This window comes from Peromyscus californicus, unplaced genomic scaffold (genome assembly GCF_007827085.1).
Source record: "Peromyscus californicus insignis strain IS unplaced genomic scaffold, ASM782708v3 Scaffold_12__1_contigs__length_115047231, whole genome shotgun sequence".
In the NCBI taxonomy this organism is placed as follows: Eukaryota; Metazoa; Chordata; class Mammalia; order Rodentia; family Cricetidae; genus Peromyscus; species Peromyscus californicus.
In genome coordinates, this window is record NW_026294413.1 from 92,553,080 (window position 1) to 92,575,857 (window position 22,778).

The 22,778-nt window shown below is 40.8% G+C and overlaps 1 protein-coding gene and 1 non-coding gene across 4 annotated transcripts in view; one reads left to right on the plus strand and one right to left on the minus strand.

Moving 5' to 3' along the window:
• The window catches only part of Parg (poly(ADP-ribose) glycohydrolase), a 109,265-nt gene extending 93,209 nt beyond the window's left edge, over positions 1–16,056 (plus strand). For all 3 annotated transcript variants that reach the window (XM_052733881.1, XM_052733882.1, XM_052733884.1), the window contains 3 exons: positions 3,847–3,952; positions 12,292–12,420; positions 13,254–16,056. In XM_052733881.1, the coding sequence (XP_052589841.1) occupies positions 3,847–3,952; positions 12,292–12,420; positions 13,254–13,408 (390 nt within the window). In that variant the 3' untranslated portion in view covers positions 13,409–16,056. The remainder of the gene's footprint in view (positions 1–3,846; positions 3,953–12,291; positions 12,421–13,253) is intronic.
• Trnaa-agc (transfer RNA alanine (anticodon AGC)) lies at positions 576–656 on the minus strand. Its single transcript has one exon. It is a non-coding gene; the product is annotated as a tRNA-Ala (tRNA).
• Positions 16,057–22,778: the final 6,722 nt, after the last annotated feature.

The following is a 22,778-nucleotide window of genomic DNA, read 5'->3' on the forward strand; positions in this document are numbered from 1 at the left end:
GATGGCAGTATTTTTCTTTTCTTTGGTTGGTTGGTTGGTTGGTTGGTTGGTTGGTTGGTTTTTGTTTTCAGCACTCCCCTTTGCAACCTTCAGGAGTCCAGGGTTACCTCTCTCTTCCTTCCTTCTTCGTCAGATCTCATTCTGCCATATAGGTGTTCATTGATTTTTTTTTTTTTCTCCTTCTCCTGGGGTATGAATACTTTCCTCTTTTTCAGTTATTTATTAGGATGAATGAATTGCTGTGTTGTAGCATTGGGAGACAAAAGGTCAATGCATGGCCTGAGTTCACATTGGTTTCCTTTTCTCTGCCAGTTTCCTCAAACATTCCCACCTTGGTTGGGGGGAACAGAAAAGTATTCATCAATGTGGCACTATAGAGAACTCCTAAGAACTTTGTGGACTGAGGACTTGACAAATTCTAAGATTGCTTCCTTTCTGATCTTTTCTTCTCACCAGTGTTAAGTTCAGTTCTGCTGTGAAGGGAGAAAGAATCTCAGCACTTAGGGGATCTGCTAACCTCCTAAAGAATTGACGTTCCTGGCCGGACTCTCTCTTTTTTTTTTTTTTTTTTTTTTTTTTGGAGCTGAGGATTGAACCCAGGGCCTTGTGCTTGCTAGGCAAGCACTCTACCACTGAGCTAAATCCCCAACCCCAAAGATTTATTTATTATGTATACAGTATTCTGCCTGCATGTGTCCCTGCAAGCCAGAAGAGGGCACCAGATCTCATTACAAGTGGTTATGAGCCACCATGTGGTTGCTGGGAATTGAACTCAGGACCTCTGGAAGAGCAGTGGGTGCTCTTAACCACTGAGCCATCTCTCCAGCCCTGGGCGGACTCTCTAAAGGGGTTCAGGTACCTTACCTCATTGCCCTCCATTGCTTCTGGGTTCTGCATCCATAGACTCATTGAAAACATTTTACTTCATGCATTCTGATGTATAGGGTTTTTTTTTTCATGTTATTGCTTGCTAATTCATATGTTTTAGCAGGTGTTTACAAAGCTAAACATGATTTAACCTTTTTTGGGGGGGGGGCGGGGGGTGGTTGAGACAGGGTTTCTCTGTGTTGTTTTGGTGCCTGTCCTGGATCTCACTTTGTATAACAGGCTGGCCTCAAACTCACAGAGATCCGCCTGGCTCTGCCTCCCGAGTGCTGGGATTAAAGGCGTGCGCGCCGCCGCCGCCCGGCTGATTTAAACTCTTTGAAGAATACCAGAGGGTTGTGTAGGCCATATAAGAGTGTGCTGTCTTGAACACAAGCAGACTTTGATATCCTCAGTGGTATCCTGAAATACTCCCCTAAAGGATGCTGGGAGACTACTGTACTTCTGAACTTAGAAATGCTTGACTTTAACAGAGTGAAAGCATTTTACATTTAATCATTGCATTTTACATTTAATCATTCTAACCAGTCCTTTGTATATTACTATGTAATTCTAAATAATTTAATTTCTATCTGATTATTTTTTAGAAGTTTTATCTGAAAGTATTTGATAAAAATTATTAAATGCATTTTAATTTCAGTTTCAGAGTTTTTGTTGTGGCCATATTTTCAAAAAAATAAGACATTTTATGTTAAATGTTACTTCTAATAATTTAAGTGTTTTAAACTCTCCATTGTTAAACCTGATCATCACTAAACTAAACTAATTTTGTTTATTGAAATGACTTAACCCTAGTTACTTAGAGACAATTTTAGAGTTTCTAAGGCAGTGACATTCAGTGGTCCTCAACCTGTGGGTTGTGGCCCCCTGGGGTTGAAAAACCCTTTCTCAGGGGTTGCCTAAGATAATCAGAAAACACAGATAATTACATTACGATTCATAACAGTAGCAAAATTAGTTATGGAGTAGCAACAAAAATAATTTTATTGTTGGGGGTCACTACAACATGAGGAACTGTATTAAGAGGTGGCAGCATTAGGAAGGTTGAGAACCACTGGTCTAAGTTCTGCCAGTCTAGACACACTAAGTTCAAACATCCATCTCCAATACTCTAAAGAGACAGATCATAGTGAAAAACAGAAAAAGGAGATGTGTTCAGTGTGGCCGTGTTGGGAAGGGGAAAGAAATACGGGTGTTGACCTGAGATTTAGCTTTAACCAGAGGGCAGGGGGCATACATAAGTAAGCAGCCCTAGTCCCACCCATCACTGATCCATCATTGTCAGTGCTTATCTGTCCTGCAGACTTGTCCAATAAGTTGTTAGAAGTGTATGAACTCCCCTCTGAGAGGCGAGTTCCTCCTCCAATGGTGGCAGGGCTTTAGCCCTCCCCTTCATATTCTAATGACCAAAGGCAGAAACACAAGGATCTGTCCTAAGAGTATTGTCTCTCCTGCCAGGATGATTACAGTGGTAGGCAGGGGACTGAAACATAAGCTTGGAGGCTAAGAACTCATCTTTGTTTAAGCAGATTAGGAAAAAATGACAGGACACAGTGGCAGAGTTGTGTTTATTCTGACAGAGGGTTGTTCTCCCTCATGTTCATATAATGAATGTCAGAGTCTTCATCTTTGAAGAACCTGCCAAAAAACAAACAGAGCTCTCTCATATTGTTGACCTGAAAGGAATTTTCAGAAGCTCAGTCCATCTGATTATACAGGTAATTTGTGAGTTCTTATATAAGCTCCGTACCTTGGTATTGAATAACGGTTTAGTAACAACTTATAATTAATAACTGTCAGGATTTACAGCCTAGGAGGGGTAAAAGAAATAGCCTTGTTAATCCATCCTGACAGTGTGTAAAATACATTTTTATACCTTTCCAGAGACTTCAGAGAGCAATTTACTATATTTCTTCATGTGGGTTTCACAGAAGCATCTTTCTTTATCCTCGTTTTTTCTCTAGGGACATTTGTCACAGATCATCCTTGTAGTTTGGTTTAGTATTGCATACAGACTATATTTCTGTCTTTGGTTGATACCTGAGAGACCCTAGAGGAGATTTGCTTTGATGTAAACCTCTTTAACTCATCTGATAGTTTCACAACGCTAAGAACCCTTGAAAGGCAGGAAGACTGACTTGGCTGATAGCAAGGAGATAAAAGTCAGAAACTTTGAGACCTTAAACTCGGGCCTTCTTGTCCAAAATGAGGTTGTTATTTAGTTACTACTTATCCAGCATCCTTAGGATATATTGTACAAAGTATATTGTATATATACTTGGGGGGGGTAACTGGCAAATTCTTAAATAGTCTTAGAACAGAGCTGTGAAACTGGGGTAGGACTGAGAGAGAGGTCTTAGAGGCCATTTTGTTCTCATCTCTCAGGAGCCAGAGAGAGGATGGGGATGGGCAGTGACAGTCTGCACTAAGATTTTGTTACAGAATATAAGAATCCCTTTTAAAGGTGTGGTTCTTAGTCTAACCCCAGTGTCTCGTTTAGCTGAGTGTAGAGAGGAGGAAACCACAAAACTGACTCTGACTCTTGAAGGCCAGTGAAGCACTGCAGGGACCCTGACTCCACAAAAGAAGGACACTGACCGGAAGTGTGCGGAAGTGCTGAGCAAGTGCGTTGTCCGAGTTGTCGTTCCCAGGGCCCCGGCACAGGGTCTTGACATCCATCCATCCGGTAGTCCACTTCTGTTATTTCACTGGATAGAGCAGCTGAGACTTACTGGATTGAGTGGGTTGATTTGCCCAACATCAAAGCAGTTACATCTAAACAAATACTAGAATTTTTCAGTTCTTACTGTCCTTCACATCGTACTCCTCTGTTTTCCCCTTTTATTTTGGCCCTAAAGAAAATGGGAATGAGAACAAAACTTGACAGTGGATGCCGATCTCAGCCCTTCAGCCAGAGGGTGCTGTTGGTGTCTGCTCACTGGTATCTCTTTTTTCCTGCAGGCTTACTGTGGATTTCTCCGTCCTGGAGTTCCTCCTGAGAATCTTTCTGCAGTGGCCACAGGAAACTGGGGCTGTGGCGCCTTTGGGGGTGATGCTCGATTAAAAGGTAAGTCAGTCACTGTGGAGAAAGGTAGTAGCTTGCTAGCTGGGGTGGGAGGGCTGGAGAGAGAAGTTAGTCAGTGGCTGAAGTCCAATCTCGTGTTGTATCACAGGAGACGATGAAAGTCTAAGGATGAAAAAGAGCATTTGGCACCATCCTCTCTTTCTTGCTGTGTTCGAAGGAATTCTTAGCTTCAGTTACTATTTCCATGCAGAGGTTTGCTTAGCTCTTTGATCAACCAGATCCCACAGTGTTTTGCTGAATGTAGAAAGGTCAAGGGAAAGAAAACTGCAAAACCAACTCTGATGTTCCAAACCGAAGTGCCCACTCCAGCACGTTTCTCACTGGAGTGTTGTTATGGACAGTGTGATTCACTGAACTCCTTCATTCACTCACTAAACAAATGGACCATCTGCCATGCTATGGGCATTGAGAGTACAATGTAAATAAGCTGTGGTCTCTCTTTTCGACAGCCACAGCCCAGTATATGAAAGAAAGGCATAGGCGGATGTGGCATGGAGTGGCTGAGGCTCTGATACATACAGTGCGGTGGTCATATGGCCTAGGGGAGCTGCATGAGTGGCACAGACCAGGAGGCATTTGGATACCCAAGAAGGATGAGACATTACAAAACACTATTTGCAAAGCTACTGGCCCTTTATAGTTAGCACATCTACTTGATCTGAATTCATCAAATGTAGAAAGCAGGATGACCACTGCTCCATTTCACCCCAATGGTCTGACATAAGCTAGAAGTACCATAGTACAGTTTGACACTTACCTTCCTGGAACGAGTACAGGTTAGGGCATAGTCTTCCACATGGCTGCCTTTACTTCAGGTTATAGCCACAAGGCTCAGGGGGTCGGTCCCCAGGTCTCCTGCATTTTGCTTCCTGATCCCTTCAAGTTTGAAAATTTACTAGAGTAACTCCCAGAATGCTTAAGTTCCATACTTTGAACAGAAAAGATACAACACTTAGGATAAAGCCTGGAAGACAATTGGGAGTTTTGACAACCTCTCCCAATAGTGTTAAATCACCTCTTTGTCGTTAAATGTCAGTGTGTTCAGCCATAAAATTCTGCTCACTTTTGGTGCTCAGATTGGGTTTTCATTACATAGGAATGTTGATTAGATCATTACCCATATGGCTGAAGGTTTCTATTGTTGTGATAAAACACTGACCAAAAGCAACTTGGGTAGGAAAGGTTTATTTCAGTTTACACTTCCAGGTAATAGTCCATCCTGAGGGAAGTCAAGGTAGGACCCTGGAGGTAGGAGGAGCTGATGCAGAGGCCATGAAGGGTGCTGCTTCCTGGCTTGTTTCCCATAGTTTGCTCAGCCTGATTTCTCATAGCATCCAGCTGCCCAGGAGTGGTGCTGCCCACAGTGAGCTGGACCCCCACACATCAATAATTATTTAAAAAAAAAAAAATGCCCCACAAGGCCAATTTGGTGGAGGCGTTTTTTCAATTGAGGTTCCCTCTTCTCTTGACTTTAGCTTATGTCAAACTGACAAAGAACTAATACAGTTGGAATTTCCTGAATCACCTCATTAGTACAACAGACTAACCTATAGCAGTTCCAAGTGTCTAGGTGCTCCCTCCAGGAACACAGTACTCAGAGCCAGCTGGGAGTCTCCAGGGAGTAGTAGGAATAGTCACAACAAACATAAGGAGTAGCTGGCCTTGTCAGCCAAGCCAGGCACGGATAAAGCCAGCTCATTAGGAAGGAAACAGGTATGTCTGTCGCAGTAGAATCATCCCCATAATGAAAAGCTTGTTATTTTCATAAAAGTGACACACTCACTGTTCTGAAACCCAGAAAGGTGCCCTTAGGTATAGAAACATCACCAAAACTCACTGGCAGTGTTTTGGTAGCCATCCATTTAAGTAGCTTTGTGAAAAAATTCTGTATAGCCATCTGACATGAATAATTTCATCCATAACCCCTTTTTAAAACCTGCATTCTGGCCGGGCGGTGGTGGCACACGCCTTTAATCCCAGCACTCGGGAGGCAGAGCCAGGCGGATCTCTGTGAGTTCGAGGCCAGCCTGGACTACCAAGTGAGTTCCAGGAAAGGCGCAAAGCTACACAGAGAAATCCTGTCTCGAAAAACCAATAAAATAAAAAAACCTGCATTCTGATAGTTTTTGATACCAAAAATACAGACTTATTGCCAATTATTCTAATGGCTACATAGTATTGTGTTCTAAGTACATATATATCGCAGTTCAGAGATTCTCTATTTGGTACAATTGATTTGTGCGCTGTTTTACTTAGGATGAATTTCCTCAAGTAAGAGTAACTCCTAGAATGTGTGTCCTTTATATTTTGATACTTGATGTAGATTGTCCCTAAAGGGCTGTAGGATGAGCTCAGAAAGGTGAGATAGACCAGCTAGTATCCAGCTACTCCGACATTCAGCAGTTTTCCCCATTAGTGCACTTTTTTTCCCCTTTTTCTTTTTCTTTTTCCGGAGCTGAGGACCGAACCCAGGGCCTTGTGCTTGCTAGGCAAGCGCTCTACCACTGAGCTAAATCCCCAACCCCTAGTGCACATTTTTGTTTGTTTCTGTGAATTGTTTTTTTATGCCTCCTCCTCATATATTTTGAGATAGTTGTTCTTTCTCTGGTCAGTAACAATTCCTGGTACATTAAAAAAGGTGGTGGCGCACGCCTTTAATCCCAGCTCTTGGGAGGCAGAGGCAGGCAATTCTCTACATTCAAAGCCATCCTGTTCTACAGAGTGAGTTCAGGGATAGCCAGGGCTACACAGAGAAGCCCAGCCTTGAAAAACAAAAAATAGCCAGGCGGTGGTGGCACATGCCTTTAATCCCAACACTTGGGAGGCAGAGGCAGGTGGATCTCTGTGAGTTTGAGGCCAGCCTAGACTACAAAGTGAGATCCAGGAAATGTACAAAGCTACACAGGAAACCCTGTCTTGAAAAACCAAAAATGAAAAAGAAAAAATAAATTAAAAAGGTTCAGTGTTCATAGCCTATGTTACAGACATTTTTTCAGTTTGTTTTTTTTTCCTTTCTTTTTTAGCTTTTTGGTTAAATGCCATATCGAGTTAATTTTATGTGTCACATTTTAGTGACATCTTTAGAATAGCCTTTCTTGTCCCCTCATTTTGAAGACCACCATATTTCCTTCAAGTTCAACACATAAATTGCCTGGTGCATTTTTTATTTCTTTGTGTTTGAAAGTCAACAAAGGAAGGAATTTGTGAAATTTATTTTAGGAAATTCTCATCTTGAATTTGTTTGAGGAAACCTGTTTTTCACTCTGGACTTACTGATCTTATGACAGATACTTCTTTTTTTCTGTTTTTCTCTTAAGTAAAATGAATGACTAGATTCATGTCATCAATCCCAAAATCTGATCTGCCATAAACCGTGGTCATTTGTGCTGGACAATGGAAAGCTTTATAAATGTGTTCATCTATGTCCTTCTCTTTGTGCCTTAAAAACCCTTCCTTTCCTGCAGCCTTGTTTGCACCATCAGGGTGATGTTCAAAGATTCCTCTCGTGTCAGTCATTTTCTCAGTTCCTGAGATTTAAACTTCAGAGTTACTCTAACTCTCTCGCATACACTTGCTTGAGTAGTCATTAGAGTACTAGTCATTGTGTCCTTCAGTGGGACAGTGGTTACCTACACCATGATTTTGTTCAGTGTTGTTTCTAACTGTGCTGGGGATCAAACCCAGGGCCATCTGCATGTTAGGCAAGTACTATAGCACTGCTTACACTTTAATTTTATACAGAAAAAGATGTAGGGCATTTATAAAATAAAATATTACACATTAAACCATTACAGAAATACATCTGCTAAAATGGAAAGATGTCTTTGGAATATTCCTACTTAGAGGGGAAATGAACAAACATACCATGTGAATCATTTTCAAAATTAAATTATGCATATAAAACAGTGCACATACAATCTGAGGTTCTCTATGTTTATATATATATATATGTATATATATATATATATATATATACATATATATATATATAAAATAACCACAATTTCCTTTAAGTGGTAATAGAGACATAACATATTTTCTTTTTGGTATGTGGGGGATGGTTTGGTTATTGCTATATGTATTGTTTCTTTGTTTTGTTTGGGGTTTTTTTTAGGGGGGAATTTGGGGGGGTGGTCGAGACAGGGTTTCTCTGTATAGCTTTGGAGTCTGTCCTGGGATTCACTCTGTAGGCCAGGGTGGCCTCAAACTCACAGAGATCCTCCTGCCTCTGCCTCCCAAGTGCTGGGATCAAAGGTGTGTACCACCACCACCAGGCTATGTATTGTTTTTGTAACAACAATAACAACAAAAACTTACTAACCTTTCATGGACAACACAGGTGTATATAAATCCTTAAGCTTTTACATCTTTATTTAAAAATATTAGCAAGTATTTTTGAGATATGTGTTGCCTAATAGTACACAAGTTTCACAGTTGACAACAACTCAATGTTAGCTTCTCTAGTTGTACATTAGTATAATCATTTATGAATTTAATAAGTTGGGTTTTTGTTTGTTTGTTTGTTTTTTGAGACAGGGTTTTCCTATATATCCTGGCAGCAGACCTAGAACTCACTATATAACCCAGGCAGGTCTTGAACTCAGGATCTTGCCTCAACTTCCCAAGTGCTAATGTTACAGGCATGTGCCACCACACTTGATCTATTGTGAAAAAACATAAAGAGAATACTTTCATCTCTTAATTCATCCAATGTCATTTATTACAACTGCTGCCCCAGGCAACCAATGGCCTTAGGACTAGGAGAGCAGAGAGCTGTCTGCTAGACCCCAGGAGCTGCGGGTAACCTCCTGTACTCTGTCTGTGTGCCAGTAGTGACGCTGTATGCCCTCTTGCCTGCTGGGCCCTGTTTCTCTGGAAGACACAGGAAAGAGCCTTGGAGTCTGAACTCCCCTGATAATCCCTGGCAAACAATGTTTCTTTAGGCCTTAGGTAGATAGAAAACGTGCTTCAAATCTTGAATTTGCTCTTTTCCCAAGCTGAGGATATGTGATATAATAATAGATCATAATAATAATAATTAATAATAACTCTCATGGTGCCGGACAACAGCAGGATAGCACAGCTACCAGTCACCCTGTAGTCGTGAGCAAGAAGGCGCACACCTGAAACTCCACGACACTGTGGCACTAGGCTAGGATGTTCAGTAGGCTAGATGATTAAGTGCGTTTTCGGATGTTTTCAATAGAAATCAGTTGATTGAGACAGACCATCATAAGTACGGTACAGTCAGTATCCTAAAGTGCGACCACACAGACTTCTGTTCTTCAGTTGCTTATTAGGTGTTTAGTCACAGAGTGAGGAAAGTGATACAGCATTGCAGGTAGAGTGGTGGCCTTGAGGAAAGACTGTTTAAAGCAGAGGGAGTAGACTAAAGGTGGAACTTAGTGATGCTGTAGTAAGAGGGCAGGAATACTCTTCGTGTGAGAGTTGGCCTACAAGAGCGCTTTCTGGTGTAAACACCATCTGTACCTTGGGGTTTAACAAGCAAAGCTGGAGACTGTCAGAGCAGCCAAGAGTGTGTGAGTGCTCAGAAGACTGAATTCAGTAGGAAAGGGTGGGCAAGTACTTTCACATCTGTCCCATTTGAGCCTTCTTGCCAGAATACACTCAAATAATGCAAATAAACAGGTTCAGAAAACCTTGTGTCTGGACCATGGTCTGCTTGGCCTCATGCAGAGTGATTTTGTATTGCAGCTTGGAAGCAGTGAACTGGGTAAGAGCATGGGGTTTTGAGTCAGAATACAGGGCTCAAATCTCAGCTCTACTGCATTTTACTAGGTGTCCTTGGACAATTAACGGTTTTCAAAATGGCTGTAATACTAGTTATCTTGTTCTGTTTCTGCAAAAATTAAATGAGCTTATCTTTAGTAGAGTTCATCTGCTATAAGCTCCATGTTAGTAGGCACTACTAATATTACATGTGATAGCCTCAGATACCACCTGTGTGTGAGTTTTCGTTATCTGACACCTCGCTCTCTATAGCACTGGCTGTCCAGGAACTCGCTCTGTAGACCAGGCTGGCCTTGAACCTAAGAACCACGTGGTTCTCCCTCCCTAGTGCTGGGATTAAAGGTGTGTGCCACCATACCTGGCCCTATCTTACCCATATTTGCTTGGTTCATTTGCTGTAACAGGACACAGTATATTGCTTTTTCAGCTTATTCATATTTGTTTTTTTTCCTCATGGTATAACATGGTTGCCAAAAAGAAAATTAAAACCAAGCTCCCTACAGGTTAATTTAAGTGATTATTTTGGCACCTATGTATGCTTGAGCTAGAATTATAAGCTTTTATAGCAGACTTGGCATCTGTCCCCATAGCCCATTAAATTTATTCTCATCTAACTTCTAATGCAAGTGAGTTCACTTAAATCATAAGGTTTAATTCTAGAGGTTTGCAAAGACCTTGGAGGTGTCATAGACAGTGGTTGCTGTGGATGGTGCCATTTAAAATACTGGAGAGATGGCTCAGTGGTTAAGAGCACTCACTGTCTAGTCTTCCAGAGGACCCGATTCAATTCCCAGCACCCATATAGCCCATATAGCTCACAACTGTCTGTAACTCCAGTTCCAGGGGATCTGACTCCCTCACACAGACATGCATGCAGACAAAACACCAAATGCACATAAAATAAACAATGAAAAAATTTTAAATGCTTTGTCAATGACTTAATGACGTATTTAAGGTCAAGACTAATTTATCTCCCTGGAAATTTCATTTGTGTAGTTACAGTCTTAACATCTGATATGGGCAGAAAACTTATAATAGTAATTAGGGAATCCTAACTGAGAGTTTCTAAGAATCATTTAGTTCAACTCTGTTGTGTAACTGAGAAAACGAGGCTAAGAGAGCCAAGCCAAAGTGGCTGAATAAAGCTAGCAGAGGTGGGGACTGATGTGGATCCCTGTCTCTGTATCCTTCCTGGTCCAGCTTATGTCTGTGCAGTAGGGTTACTAGAACAGAGACAGGTGTGAAATCAAGACCGATTGACTGGTCCTTTCCTAGCATTGAAAGCCAACTTCTCATTTTCTCTAAAAAAATAAAACATGATATGTTTTGGTAAAGGAAGATGACAATTCATTAGTTTTCATTTTTATGTGTACTTTAGGGTTAATTAGGAACCTTTTAAAACTGGGACTTCTGAAGTTTTAATGTATGCATAAGTTGGTTGAGCAATTTTAATTAAAACTTACCTTTGTTTTGAAATTAATTACTTTCAACATTCTGAGATTAATGAGACCTCATGGTATCTCCAGGTTGTAGATACTCAGTAAATATGGTTTAAAAAGCAGGACAGGATCTGGATGGTATTTTAGAATCACATGCATTGTCAGAAATAATAATAAGTAGGCATGGTAGCACACTCTTCTAATCCCAGCACTCAAGCAAGTCACTGAGGCGGAAGGATTGTGAGTTCAAGACCAGCCTGAACCTACAAAAGTGAGACTTTATTTTTTTAAAAAAAAAAAAGATAAAAATAGCATACTCGTTTTATAATTTTAATTAGTTATGTGCATGTGTGTACATACACTACATGTAGAGGGCAGAGAACAACTTGTGGGAATCCAGTTTTTACTTCTACCATGTGGGTCCAGGGATTGAGTTCAGGTTTTTAGGCTTGGCAGCAAGTGCCTTTACCTACTGGACCATTTAAGCATAAGTTAATGTGCATTGTTTTCCCTTTCTTAAATACAGCAGATTTGTAGCCTTGATTGGAGGTAGTGGTTCTCAGTTGTTTTTCTGTTCTAACACACCAGGGTGTTACCCATCTCTGCATCTTCAGTAACACTGACTCCCTGTGGCAGGGACCAGTAGGTGTGAGTGCTGGAAGGATGCAGGTGTGCTTAGCAACTTGTGTGGAGAATGCTTGTAGCAGTCAAGTGACAGCATCAGACCCTCCCAAATAGGGCTGTGATGCAAAAGACCAGTGAGTGTGTAATGGGACAAAATTATTAAATCGAGCAAACAGAAAAATAATTGAAGATTAATAGAAATAATTATAAATACTACCTTTATGCCTTGGTTTGCTGCTTCAAATGAATTTTCCTTTGTGGTCCAGAGACGGTAACTGTGAGATTGTTGCCGTTGAATGTTATTCTCCAAGCATACCTGAGAGTCATAAACTGGATAATTTGTGTTATCTTGTAGTCACTGTACCTAATAACATGTGCATTGGATTTGTAAATCCTTAATGCAGGATAAATCTGTGGCATACAGCCTCTGTAGCTGGTTAAAAGAGCTAACAGTGTATTGATAGGAAGCGCCATGACATAACTGCCTGTTCTCTTTGTTACATACAGCCTTAATACAGATACTGGCCGCTGCTGCAGCTGAACGCGATGTGGTTTATTTCACCTTTGGGGACTCAGAATTGATGAGAGACATTTACAGCATGCACACTTTCCTTACTGAGAAGAAACTGAATGTCGGTGAGTAGGAGATAGACTTGACACTTGGTATCTAGATGGATGTGTACCGTCCGGGAAGAACACTTGCTAAGCCTGGTGGATCATAGGGAGGACGGTTTGGCTGGAGCTCAGGGAGTGACAGAGCACTTAAGCAGGCAGCTTCTGCAGAGCTTTAGTTTGTTTCCTGGCAGAATTTCAGTCATGATACTGACTTAAGTTTATCATCTTAGAGTGAAGTCTCTAGCCAGGCATGGTGGTATGTACCTATAATTCCAGCAAGTTGGGAGGGTTATTAGTTCTAGGCCAGTCTGGGATAATAGGATAATAGTGAGCCCTGTCTAAAAGAAAGTAAAGTTAGGAAGCTAGAATTTATGTCCATGTTTACTTTTATTTATATGGAAATCTCTAAAGGGGGTATGAGAGTATACACATGTGAGAGGAAGGGATGGAGGGAAGTGGGGGAGGGGAAAAGATAAATTCAAACCTGACAATCCTCAAGTCTTCAATCCGTCAAATTTATGAGAATGCAGTGTGCTCATCAAGTATGTTGCTCCTCTGGGTGCTGGGTATACAACTGGGGTTGCAGTGAACTCTATAGACAGTGCATGGACATTGGATCATGGACAGCCAGCAATCATAGCCTAAGTTCCTTTAAAGTATCTCTTAAATGTTCAAGTTTATGTCCAGGAAAGCTTTCTAGGCATTAGAAATTCATACTATATTTTTAGAAGCCAAATCTAAGCTTGTGATATTTAAGATAAGTTAAAATAGCAGTGTTTTGTTTGTTTTTGTTTTTGAAGTTTTTCCATCAATATAACTTAACATGCAAATTGTTCTGGCCTTTCACTCTCTAGGAAAAGTGTATAAGTTGTTACTATGGTACTACAATGAAGAATGCAAAAACTGTTCCACCCCTGGACCAGACATCAAGCTCTATCCATTCATATACCATGCTGTTGAATCAAGTGCAGAGACCACTGACCAGCCAGGACAAAAGACAGGGACCTGAGAAACCAAGGGAATAAGACTTCCTCTCACCTCTCAGAGACGTCCTGTTTGAACTGTGGGGTGTCATGTATGAACTGACGTCTAATATAAATGTGTATATAATCCACATTTGTAATCAAGAATGCAACCCTTCTCTACATGCAATTGTCATTTGTACATCTGAGCCCCGTTCGTCCTATTGACGTGGGCTTGAATATGTTTTCTTCCGTTTTTCTTCTCCTTCAGTCTTTAGTCTTGACTTTTCTTTATTTTGCCGATCAGATTTCTTGTGAACCCTATGGAAGGTTGCACTCAGCTTTGAGGTCTCTTTCTTCTTGTCTGTGTATTCTCCAGATGGCTTTGGTGGCTAGCAGATGCCATTCGCCTGGAGGAGGTTCAAATCCAGGAATCTCAAGTAGAGACTGCTAAAATGTCCCTGGGAGCCTTTTGCTCCCGACTGCTGTTAGGCTTGCATTGTCTATATTTTGAATTTTGAAAATTAAGAGTTGAAGTTTTTCTTATGTTACTTAATGCCAGGATCTTAGGCTAAAACTATTTTCTATTTAAGACAGACTAATTTCCAGTTAGTCTGGAAACATCATCCCTACAAGCAATGGTTTGTCTGTCCTTTCCCCACCTTCATTTTTATTGGCACTATTTTAGAAGCTAACTGAGAGGAAAGAAAAGTAGAATCAAAGAGTCTTCCTCATATGGTATAGAGAAATGAGATTCAAGAGTCAGGGGGGGATTTGTTTATTTTTCTCTTGCAATTAGGATCAATGTTTGCTCTGTGGCGCTTAAGGCTTATTCATGTAACCAAAGGTTGGGGACTGAAAACTTCATGCTCGTGTACATATTGAAGTTTCTCTGGCAGTAAAGCTCAGAGTTAATACGTTTTCATTAATAAATCATTTGTCAGAAATTCTCATATCACCTATATTTTATTTATACATATAAACATGTGCTCTCTAATTGTGTCTGCAGGAGCACATAAATCCAACAACCAAGATGGGAAACAATTAGGTTTGGGCTTTATCAGAGCTCTATTTAAAATCTGTTATTCACATTTGTATTTTTAAAACCATCAACAAGGTAAATGGTAATTGATGTCTTTGTCAGGTTAATCTGAAAACCAAAGGCAATCTGCGTTAACTGATTAGAATTTCCAAACACTGTTTCAGATTTCCAAAATAGTCTTAAATGAAGTTCTGTTTGCAGTCTGGCTGTCAGGAAAGCCCAATAGAAATCAAGTCCTATTATTAAGAAGCTCTTGTTACATGCTTTAAACTCCTTTGCCATCACTGGCAGGAAAACGGGGCCTGGGCCAGGGTCTTAGCTCTTTTATAGAAAGAGCAGGAGGATAATGGGCTTTGGCACATGAAGGCGACCACTTGTCATGGAAGAAGCTCTTTACTACAACAACTAAGACTTTGATCAGCTCCCAAATTTAGAGGAGTCTGGCCTTATCCCCACTGATCCTAAATAAAATCTCTTTCTCTTCCAGCTGTTCTGTGCTTTACTAAGGGATTTATGGATATATTGCATTTCCTTCTTTTTCCATTCCCACACCTTTCCATCTAGGCAGCCAAATGATGACAGAAACAATTCTAACAGAAACTGTAGATCTAGGCTAAAAGGCCACCTAGCCTAATGTTCCAGAGTGCAGAAGCTCGGCCCAGCTCTTAGTGCTGTGCAGGGTTAGTGACATGCATCTATATGCTTAGGGGCTTGCCAAGAATTAAGCCTGAGGAGTGTGTGCCAGTGTGTGTTGATGTTAGTGTGTTCTGATGAGCACAGGTTAATGAAGCTGAGCAGACTGAGGCGGGAGGACCACGCAGAGAACTGTCCTTGAAGAGCCTCTGTATAAAGGGGGAAGGGTGTAATAGCATTCATATCTATTCTGTTTAACGGCACCTTTTTATTCTCTTTCGTGTAGCATTTGTTGTTTTATTTCATGTTGTTGACTCTTTCCTCCTTTAATTTACCAAGTTTGGAAATCTTAAGTTTTTAATAAAGCTCATTTTTAATTTCTAACTCACCCACTTAAGGAAGTAATGTACAGTAACCGATAGGGCATTTAATGAGGAGAATTGAATTCGAATGCTAGCTATATTCTAGTTACTATTTTAAACTTGTCTCTGAATCTCTTACCTCATTGAGCTAGCAGATAAACTAGTAACCCACTGGGAACTGAGCATCAAGCCAGCAGTCGGGTTGTCTACCGACTGCTGCTTGCTCTACACAGTACAGCCTCTTCTTCTAGTGAGTTAGTGGACGCCCAAGGCTAGCATATGTGAGGCCAGCTCTACCTCTAGGAGTTCATTATGACAGGATAAAAGACCCCACTGCTCTCCAAACCAGGGCCATAAAACAGGCCCAAGGTGTCAAGAAATCTACCACCCATAGAAGTCCAGAAAGCAGCCCACCTCACCTCGTGCCCTGAAACCCAGAGGTCACAAAAGCAGGCAGACTCTCTCCCATCCTGCAATTTCAAAAAGACAGTTTCTGGGTCTAACAAAGCCATGCCCTGCCTCTCTCTAAGCACTACAAAAATTGTTCTCAGACTTTACATGGTGCGTTCTCCTGCACCCTCAAATACCAAGTCACAGGATTTGGGGGCATCAGCCTCTCAAGCCAATAAAAGTTTGCTCTTGTCGTTTTGAGATTGAACTGAGTCTATTCTTTTCATTTTCCTCCACTGACGTCTTTCTTACAAAGAAGACCTACACTGTCACCCCTACTGAGTATGGAACTCAGGGCACTGCGTGTGTGCTCTGACACTGGATTTGTACCCTGAGCTCAACAGATGCAACCCAGGCCTCACAACGTAGCTCATTAGTATTTCATTCTATCCCCTACCCACACACCTAAGGCTCATTTTATGACATAGGTCCAGTGTGCCTCCATTTCAGTTAGGGCATATTACATGATTTCAGATGTAGGATTTTTTTTATTTGTGGCATCATGTCTGTTCCCCTAAGTTTTGGATTTGGAATCAATTCAGATTTGGAGTTTTCAAATGAAAGATGCCGAAACTAAATAGTTATGCTTTACCGTGGGTGATTATTTACACTGGAGCACATTCAGAGAATTTTCTCTGTCCTTGCTGGCTACAGTGACGTCTGTGTTCAAAGGTGAACTTGAAAAGGAGATGCAACTAAGCCCTGTGTTTACAGGACCAAATATTTCTCTCTAATATGTAATGTTCTAGGAACCACAAATCGAGTCCCACTCCAGAATATACTTAAAAGGTTGGGCTGTGGTAGAACTGCAAGTTTCTTGAAACCTTAACTAAAAGTGAGATGTCTGTATAGATTCTTATCTGCTTCTTCCACCCTTCTCCAGAATCTGTAACTTCACTCTTGTGGCTTTTCTCTGATGCAAGTGAGGCCTGGTCCATTGTATCCAGTTTAAAGAGAAAGCTCAAAAAAGCCTCAACTCTGATGCCTGTAGACACCACCCACCGATCTGCTTGTGTATGTGTTGGAGGAGGGATGACATGGATGGACACAAGTCCAGTCGTTGCGGAACAGGAGCTCACAATAATCTGTGCTCTTTGGAAGGAAGAGGCATTCCAGTGTGAGACTCCCTAGATCAAACTGCTCAAAGCCATTGCCCACCATGGTCCATTGCCCAACAGTAAAGCGCCCTGAGTCCCTGTTCCCTAGACACCACAAGAATCTATTGCCCACCATGGTCCACTGCCCAATAGTAGAGCACCCTGAGTCCCTGTTCCCTAGACACCACAAGAATCCATGGAGCCCACAGGTGGCAGGTTCCCCAAACTGGTCAGAAGAACTGTATTTTGATCTAATGACTGCTCCTATTTTTATGCCTCTTTGTTTTTCATGTACAATTAATGTGTTGTGAAGAGTCTACATTTGGGGAGCAGGAGAGGTCTTACGAGTTTTATAAGGACAGTGTATGAAATTCCAGCCCCCATTTGTCATGGCCTTCTTTTTCCCTCAAATAATTATTCACTGTTTGTTTGAGATTTTGTGTGCATGTGTCATTTAAGACACTTAGTATGTCCTAAGGATTTGATGAACACTTTGCCTGTAGATTTGCTGCTAGGTGTTAGGACATAGAGACAGCCACCAGCACAAGGAGCTTTCACACATGACAAGCATTCAGGGTGTATTTGTTTTTCTTCCCTGCTAGGCTTTTGAAGTCACATTGCCCAACATTTTATCCCTTCTCCTAATTTTCATACCTACAAGAGAGCTTGAGTCAGGGACCGTGACCTGGGTCATCCACAAATTCATAGGTCCTAAGAACTTTCTTGGGGCCAGCCGCTGTACTCTGCTCAGGGGAAGCAAAAAATTGAGTAACTTGTGCCTGTACTCAGCTCTAAGTTGAGGCACAGAATGAAGTTGAATGACCTAAACCCCACAAATGGCATTTTCTTTTTACTGCCATATTCCATTTTAACCCAGAGAAACCTGTTGAATCTCCTTCCTATCAGTTTGAAAACTAAATAGGAGTCCACATTATGTCTAGTCACCAGAACTCTACTCTGAAGAGTTGTATAGCAAATAACCTAACATATAATGTGAGGCAGGCTGTCTCAATGCCTTAACAGTGCCTGCATCCTGCTTTCAGTGGGCCCTGAACTCTGAGGAGAGAAAGGGTTAGGATAGAACACATGTTCGTCAAGATGGAAAGGTACCTACTGTGAGTGGAAGGGTCCAATAGGGTACAAGGAGATGTACAAAAACAGCTGAGGAAGAACAACAAAAGAAGTTCTGTTTAAAAAAAAAATGCCATAATGAACCCTAATACTTTGTATGCTAATTAAATACCTGATTTTTAAAAGTGATTTCCTATTGGAAACACTCATTTCCCTGGAGTGGGTCCATGCACCCTGGATAAAGGTAAGTTTTTTTTTTGCTTTAGCTGGTTTTACATCATCTCAGTAGGTCTAAACAGTACACATTTAATCAATAAAAGGTGAAAATTAACAGATGAATTTCATGTAATAGCACAGTATTCAAATTGTGGGAGTCTGGGGGATTGAAAGTACTAGGGAGTCATCTTTGATGAAAAGATAGACCAGCATGACAGATTATTGTCTTCTGTTAAGGTTATAAGGACACATAAGGGGGCTGGAGAGATGGCTCAAAGGTTAAGAGCACTGACTGTGCTTCCAGAGGCCCTGAGTTCAATTCCCAGCAACCACATGGTGGCTCACAACCATCTGTAATGAAATCTGGTGCCCTCTTCTGACCTGCAGGGACACATGCAGACAGAACACTGTATACATAATAAATAAATCTTTAAAAAATAAATAAACAAATAAGGACACATAAACTGGGATGTAAAATTTCAGTGCACTGATCAAAGCCTGTTTTCCAGAATTGGCAGTCTCAGAGCTGTACTCTGGTTCTTGTCTTGAACAAGTGTGAAAACAGGTCCTAGCCTCGGCCTTGAGTGCCTTCAGAATTCATTCCACAAGAACCAGTCACCTTTTTTTTTTTTTCATATTGTAGCACCTCTAACATCAGAATATTTCTAAAATTTTACAGTCCTCTTTCTTTTCTTTTTTTCTTTTTTTTTTTTCCTTTGGTTTTTCGAGACAGTGTTTCTCTGTGTAGCTTTGTGCCTTTCCTGGGACTCGCTTGGTAGCCCAGGCTGGCCTCGAACTCACAGAGATCCACCTGGCTCTGCCTCCCGAGTGCTGGGATTAAAGGTGTGCGCCACCACCGCCCAGTCCTTTTTCTTAATGATATAGAAGATTAAAGGTACATTTTATAATCCAGAGAATCTTCTATTTGAGGAACTATGGTAATCTTAGTGGCAACTCTGTCAGTCACTTTTAAACTCTGGTACTACAATTATAACTAAAAAGTGGAGCCCCTGTTATCAAGTTTATGCTCTAAAAGGAATGCAGATGCCTGTTACTTGAACTGGGCAGTTAGGAAATTTTATTTGTTTTTTTAAGAATTTTACACATATATGAAAACTAGAAAAATGAACTTCAGTATATCACACTCATTATTAAATTAATTTTCAACAATTAATTTATACCTCATTTTACTTCACTATACTCCTATTAGCTATATCTAAATTATTAAGTTCATCTAAGACATTTCATCTGTAATCAGTATATCTTAAAAAGATGTGCCCACAGTAACACACACACACACACACACACACACACACACACACACACACCAAAATAATGGGGAAGGACTTCTAATTCAAAAGAGGAGTAGACTCGAAAAACAAATAAAATAGTGGTAGACATACTTTTCAATGTCCCTGTTAAGTACAGATAAAACCCGTGGTCACTGTATAAAAAATAAAAAAACCAGAACTGGGTGACTGAGAGATAACAGAAGGAAAAGGGCAAACTAGCTAGGGACCCCAGGGGTCAACAGCACAGGGGTTCCTGTGGCTTTTCTTGTTGCTCCAGAAATCCCATGTTCTCACTGGAGAAGCCAACAACCCAGAAATGTTGGATGCAGAAGGAAATGAGGAAGAATATGCAGCTGGAACAGTATTCACAGAAATCGTTTCTACATGTTTCTCAAATTAGTGAATGACATAAGCGTATGAAAAAACTTCTTAAGCTCAAAAACAAAAAAAGCCCCCAAATGCATAACTAATGGAGTCAAACTTCTGAAAACTAAAGAAAAAAATCTTGAAAGTAACGAGCAAGGAAGGACACATTCTAAGACAAACAGTTCAATTGGCTGGATTTCTTATCAGAATTCATGAAGGCCAGAAGGAAATGCTACATTCTATGTAGTTGCCAAAAGAAAAGAATTCAGTAAAAACATAATTCAGGGATAGAAGGTATCATGACAGTCTGAGATGTGGGAAAGCCAAGAGAGCTTGTTGCCAGCAGAACTGACTAATAACTTAGCTGAAGCTCTCAAAGGAAATGGTTTTCAAAAAAAATATTGGAAGATCAGAAAGGAAGAGTAGAAAGTTGAAATATGGGTAAGTATGACAAACCTCAAGATTTCCAAATGTTTATTGAAGTTAAAAGTGGTTCTATTGTATGTAGAAGAATTAAAGCAATGACTCAGTTATAAATATTCAAGGGTAGAAAGCATGAAGAGAGATGAAGTTTCCATGTCACACAAACTGGTACAGTGTGACAAGCTGTGGGTGGCATACATGCAGCAATCACTAGAAGAGATATGCTTGCAACTGCTGTCTGTGTGGAATTCTGAGGAGGGCTGCATTAACCTATAAGAAGGAAGGAAAGCTGGGTGGTGGTGGTACACACTTTTAATAAGCATCTCAGAAAACAAAACAGGCAGAAAAAAAAAGTTCAGTGTTCAAAATGATCAATAGAACCAATAAGCCTTTAATCCAGCTAAGAAAAAAAAGTAAATTTATGTTATTAGTATCAGAAATGAAAAGAGGTATCACTGCCTATCCTAAGACATAACAGATAATAACTGAGCATTATGAACTTTGTGCTCACAAATTCGATATACTAAAAGAAATAGACCAATTATTTAAAAAAAAAAACATCTACCACAAATTACAGGACGACTCTAAATGGGCCTACCTTTAATAAATCAGTAGCTAATGACCTTCCAAACAGAAAGCTCCCACCCCAGATGGTTCCTAATGGATCCTATAAAATGGAGGAAGAACTCAAAGCAATTATCTCCAGTCTGTTTATAGGACAGAAACAAAGGGAATGCACCCAACTCGTGCTGTGAGGTAAACACTACCCTCAACGACAAACCAAGCAAAGCCTTTAAAGAAAACAAACTACAGACCCATAGCTCTCAACTTAGATGCAGAAGTTTTGAGCCAAGTATTAGCTACTTGAATCCAACAGCATAATTTTTAGATGTACATCATTACCAAATGGAATTTACCCCAGATATGTAAGGCTGAGGCAACAGTTTTTTAAGTTCATAAATCAATCTATCATGTAACAGACTAAATAAAATAGGGGTTGGGAGTATAACCTTCTGGAAAAAACTTGCCTTCCATATGCACGGCCCTGGATTTGGTCCCCAGCACTACCAGGAAGAAGGAAGGTAGATAACACAATCACATCAGTAGATGGAGAAAAGGCATTTGGCAAAATCCGGCTTCCATTCGCAGTTTAAAACCTCTGGGGAACAAAGACAAGGCAGGGAACTTCCTACCTACGTACAAAGAGTGTTACATCATGTCCAGTGGGAGGGAGTAGAGCCTTTCTGCTACGATCATGAAGAAAACAGGTATGTCCCATTTCAATACTGGAACGTCTAGCTACCGCGTAAGAATAAAAGGAAATAAATAAAACTCTGCTTTAAAGTAACATGTTTAGAAGGCTGGAGACGCTCAGCAGTCAAGAGCCCTTGCTGCTCTTGCAGGGGATGCAGAGCCCTATTCTGACCTCTTCAGGCACCAGGCACACACGTGGTGCACGTGCGGGCAAAACACTCATACACATAATTAATCTAAAATGTAAAAAAACAACAGTGCCTGGCAGGGGTGGCGCACGCCTTTAATCCCAGCACTCGGAAGGCAGAGCCAGGCGGATCTCTGTGAGTTTGAGGCCAACCTGGGCTACAGAGTGAGTTCTAGGAAAGGCACAAAGCTACACAGAGAAACTCTGTCTTGAAAAAACAAAAATAGATAGATAGATAGATAGATAGATAGATAGATAGATAGATAGATAGATAGATAACAACAGCATGTTTATGGGCTGAGAAGATGGCTCAGTGGGTTAAAGCACTTGTCCCACAACCTAAGTTTAATCCCTGGAACCCACACGGTGGAGGAAGAGAACCAAGTCCCACAAGCTGCCCTCTGAATGCTACATGCATACTACAGCATGCACACCCATAAATACACAAATAAATAACATGAAAAATAGTACATTTATTTACAAACTCTGAAAACAGAATCTATAACTAATAAGCAGTTGTGTAAGGTTGCAGAATGCAATGCTAATGCACACACACACACAAAATCACTCTTATATACCAACAATGTACAAGTAGAATTTAAAATTAGAACATTATGTTAGTGCCTTTCAAAATGAAACAGATGTAAGTCTAACAAATTATTTCTTAAGATTGTTGTGAGAGCCGGGCAGTGGTAGCGCATGCCTTTAATCCCAGCACTCGGGAGGCAGAGCCAAGCGGATCTCTGTGAGTTCAAGTCCAACCTAGTCTACAAAGTGAGATCCAGGACAGGCTCCACAGCTACACAGAGAAACCCTGTCTTGAAAAGAAAAAAAAAAAAAAAAAAGATTGTTATGAGAAACCATACATAGTCAAAGTGCAACCACAGGAAAGCTATTGCCAGGCATGGAGGCACACGCCTTTAATCCCAGCACTGGGGAGGTAGAGGCAGGCGGATCTCTGTGAGTTTGAGGCCAGCCTGATCTACAGAGCGTTGTAATACAAAGAAACCCTGTCTTGATGTGG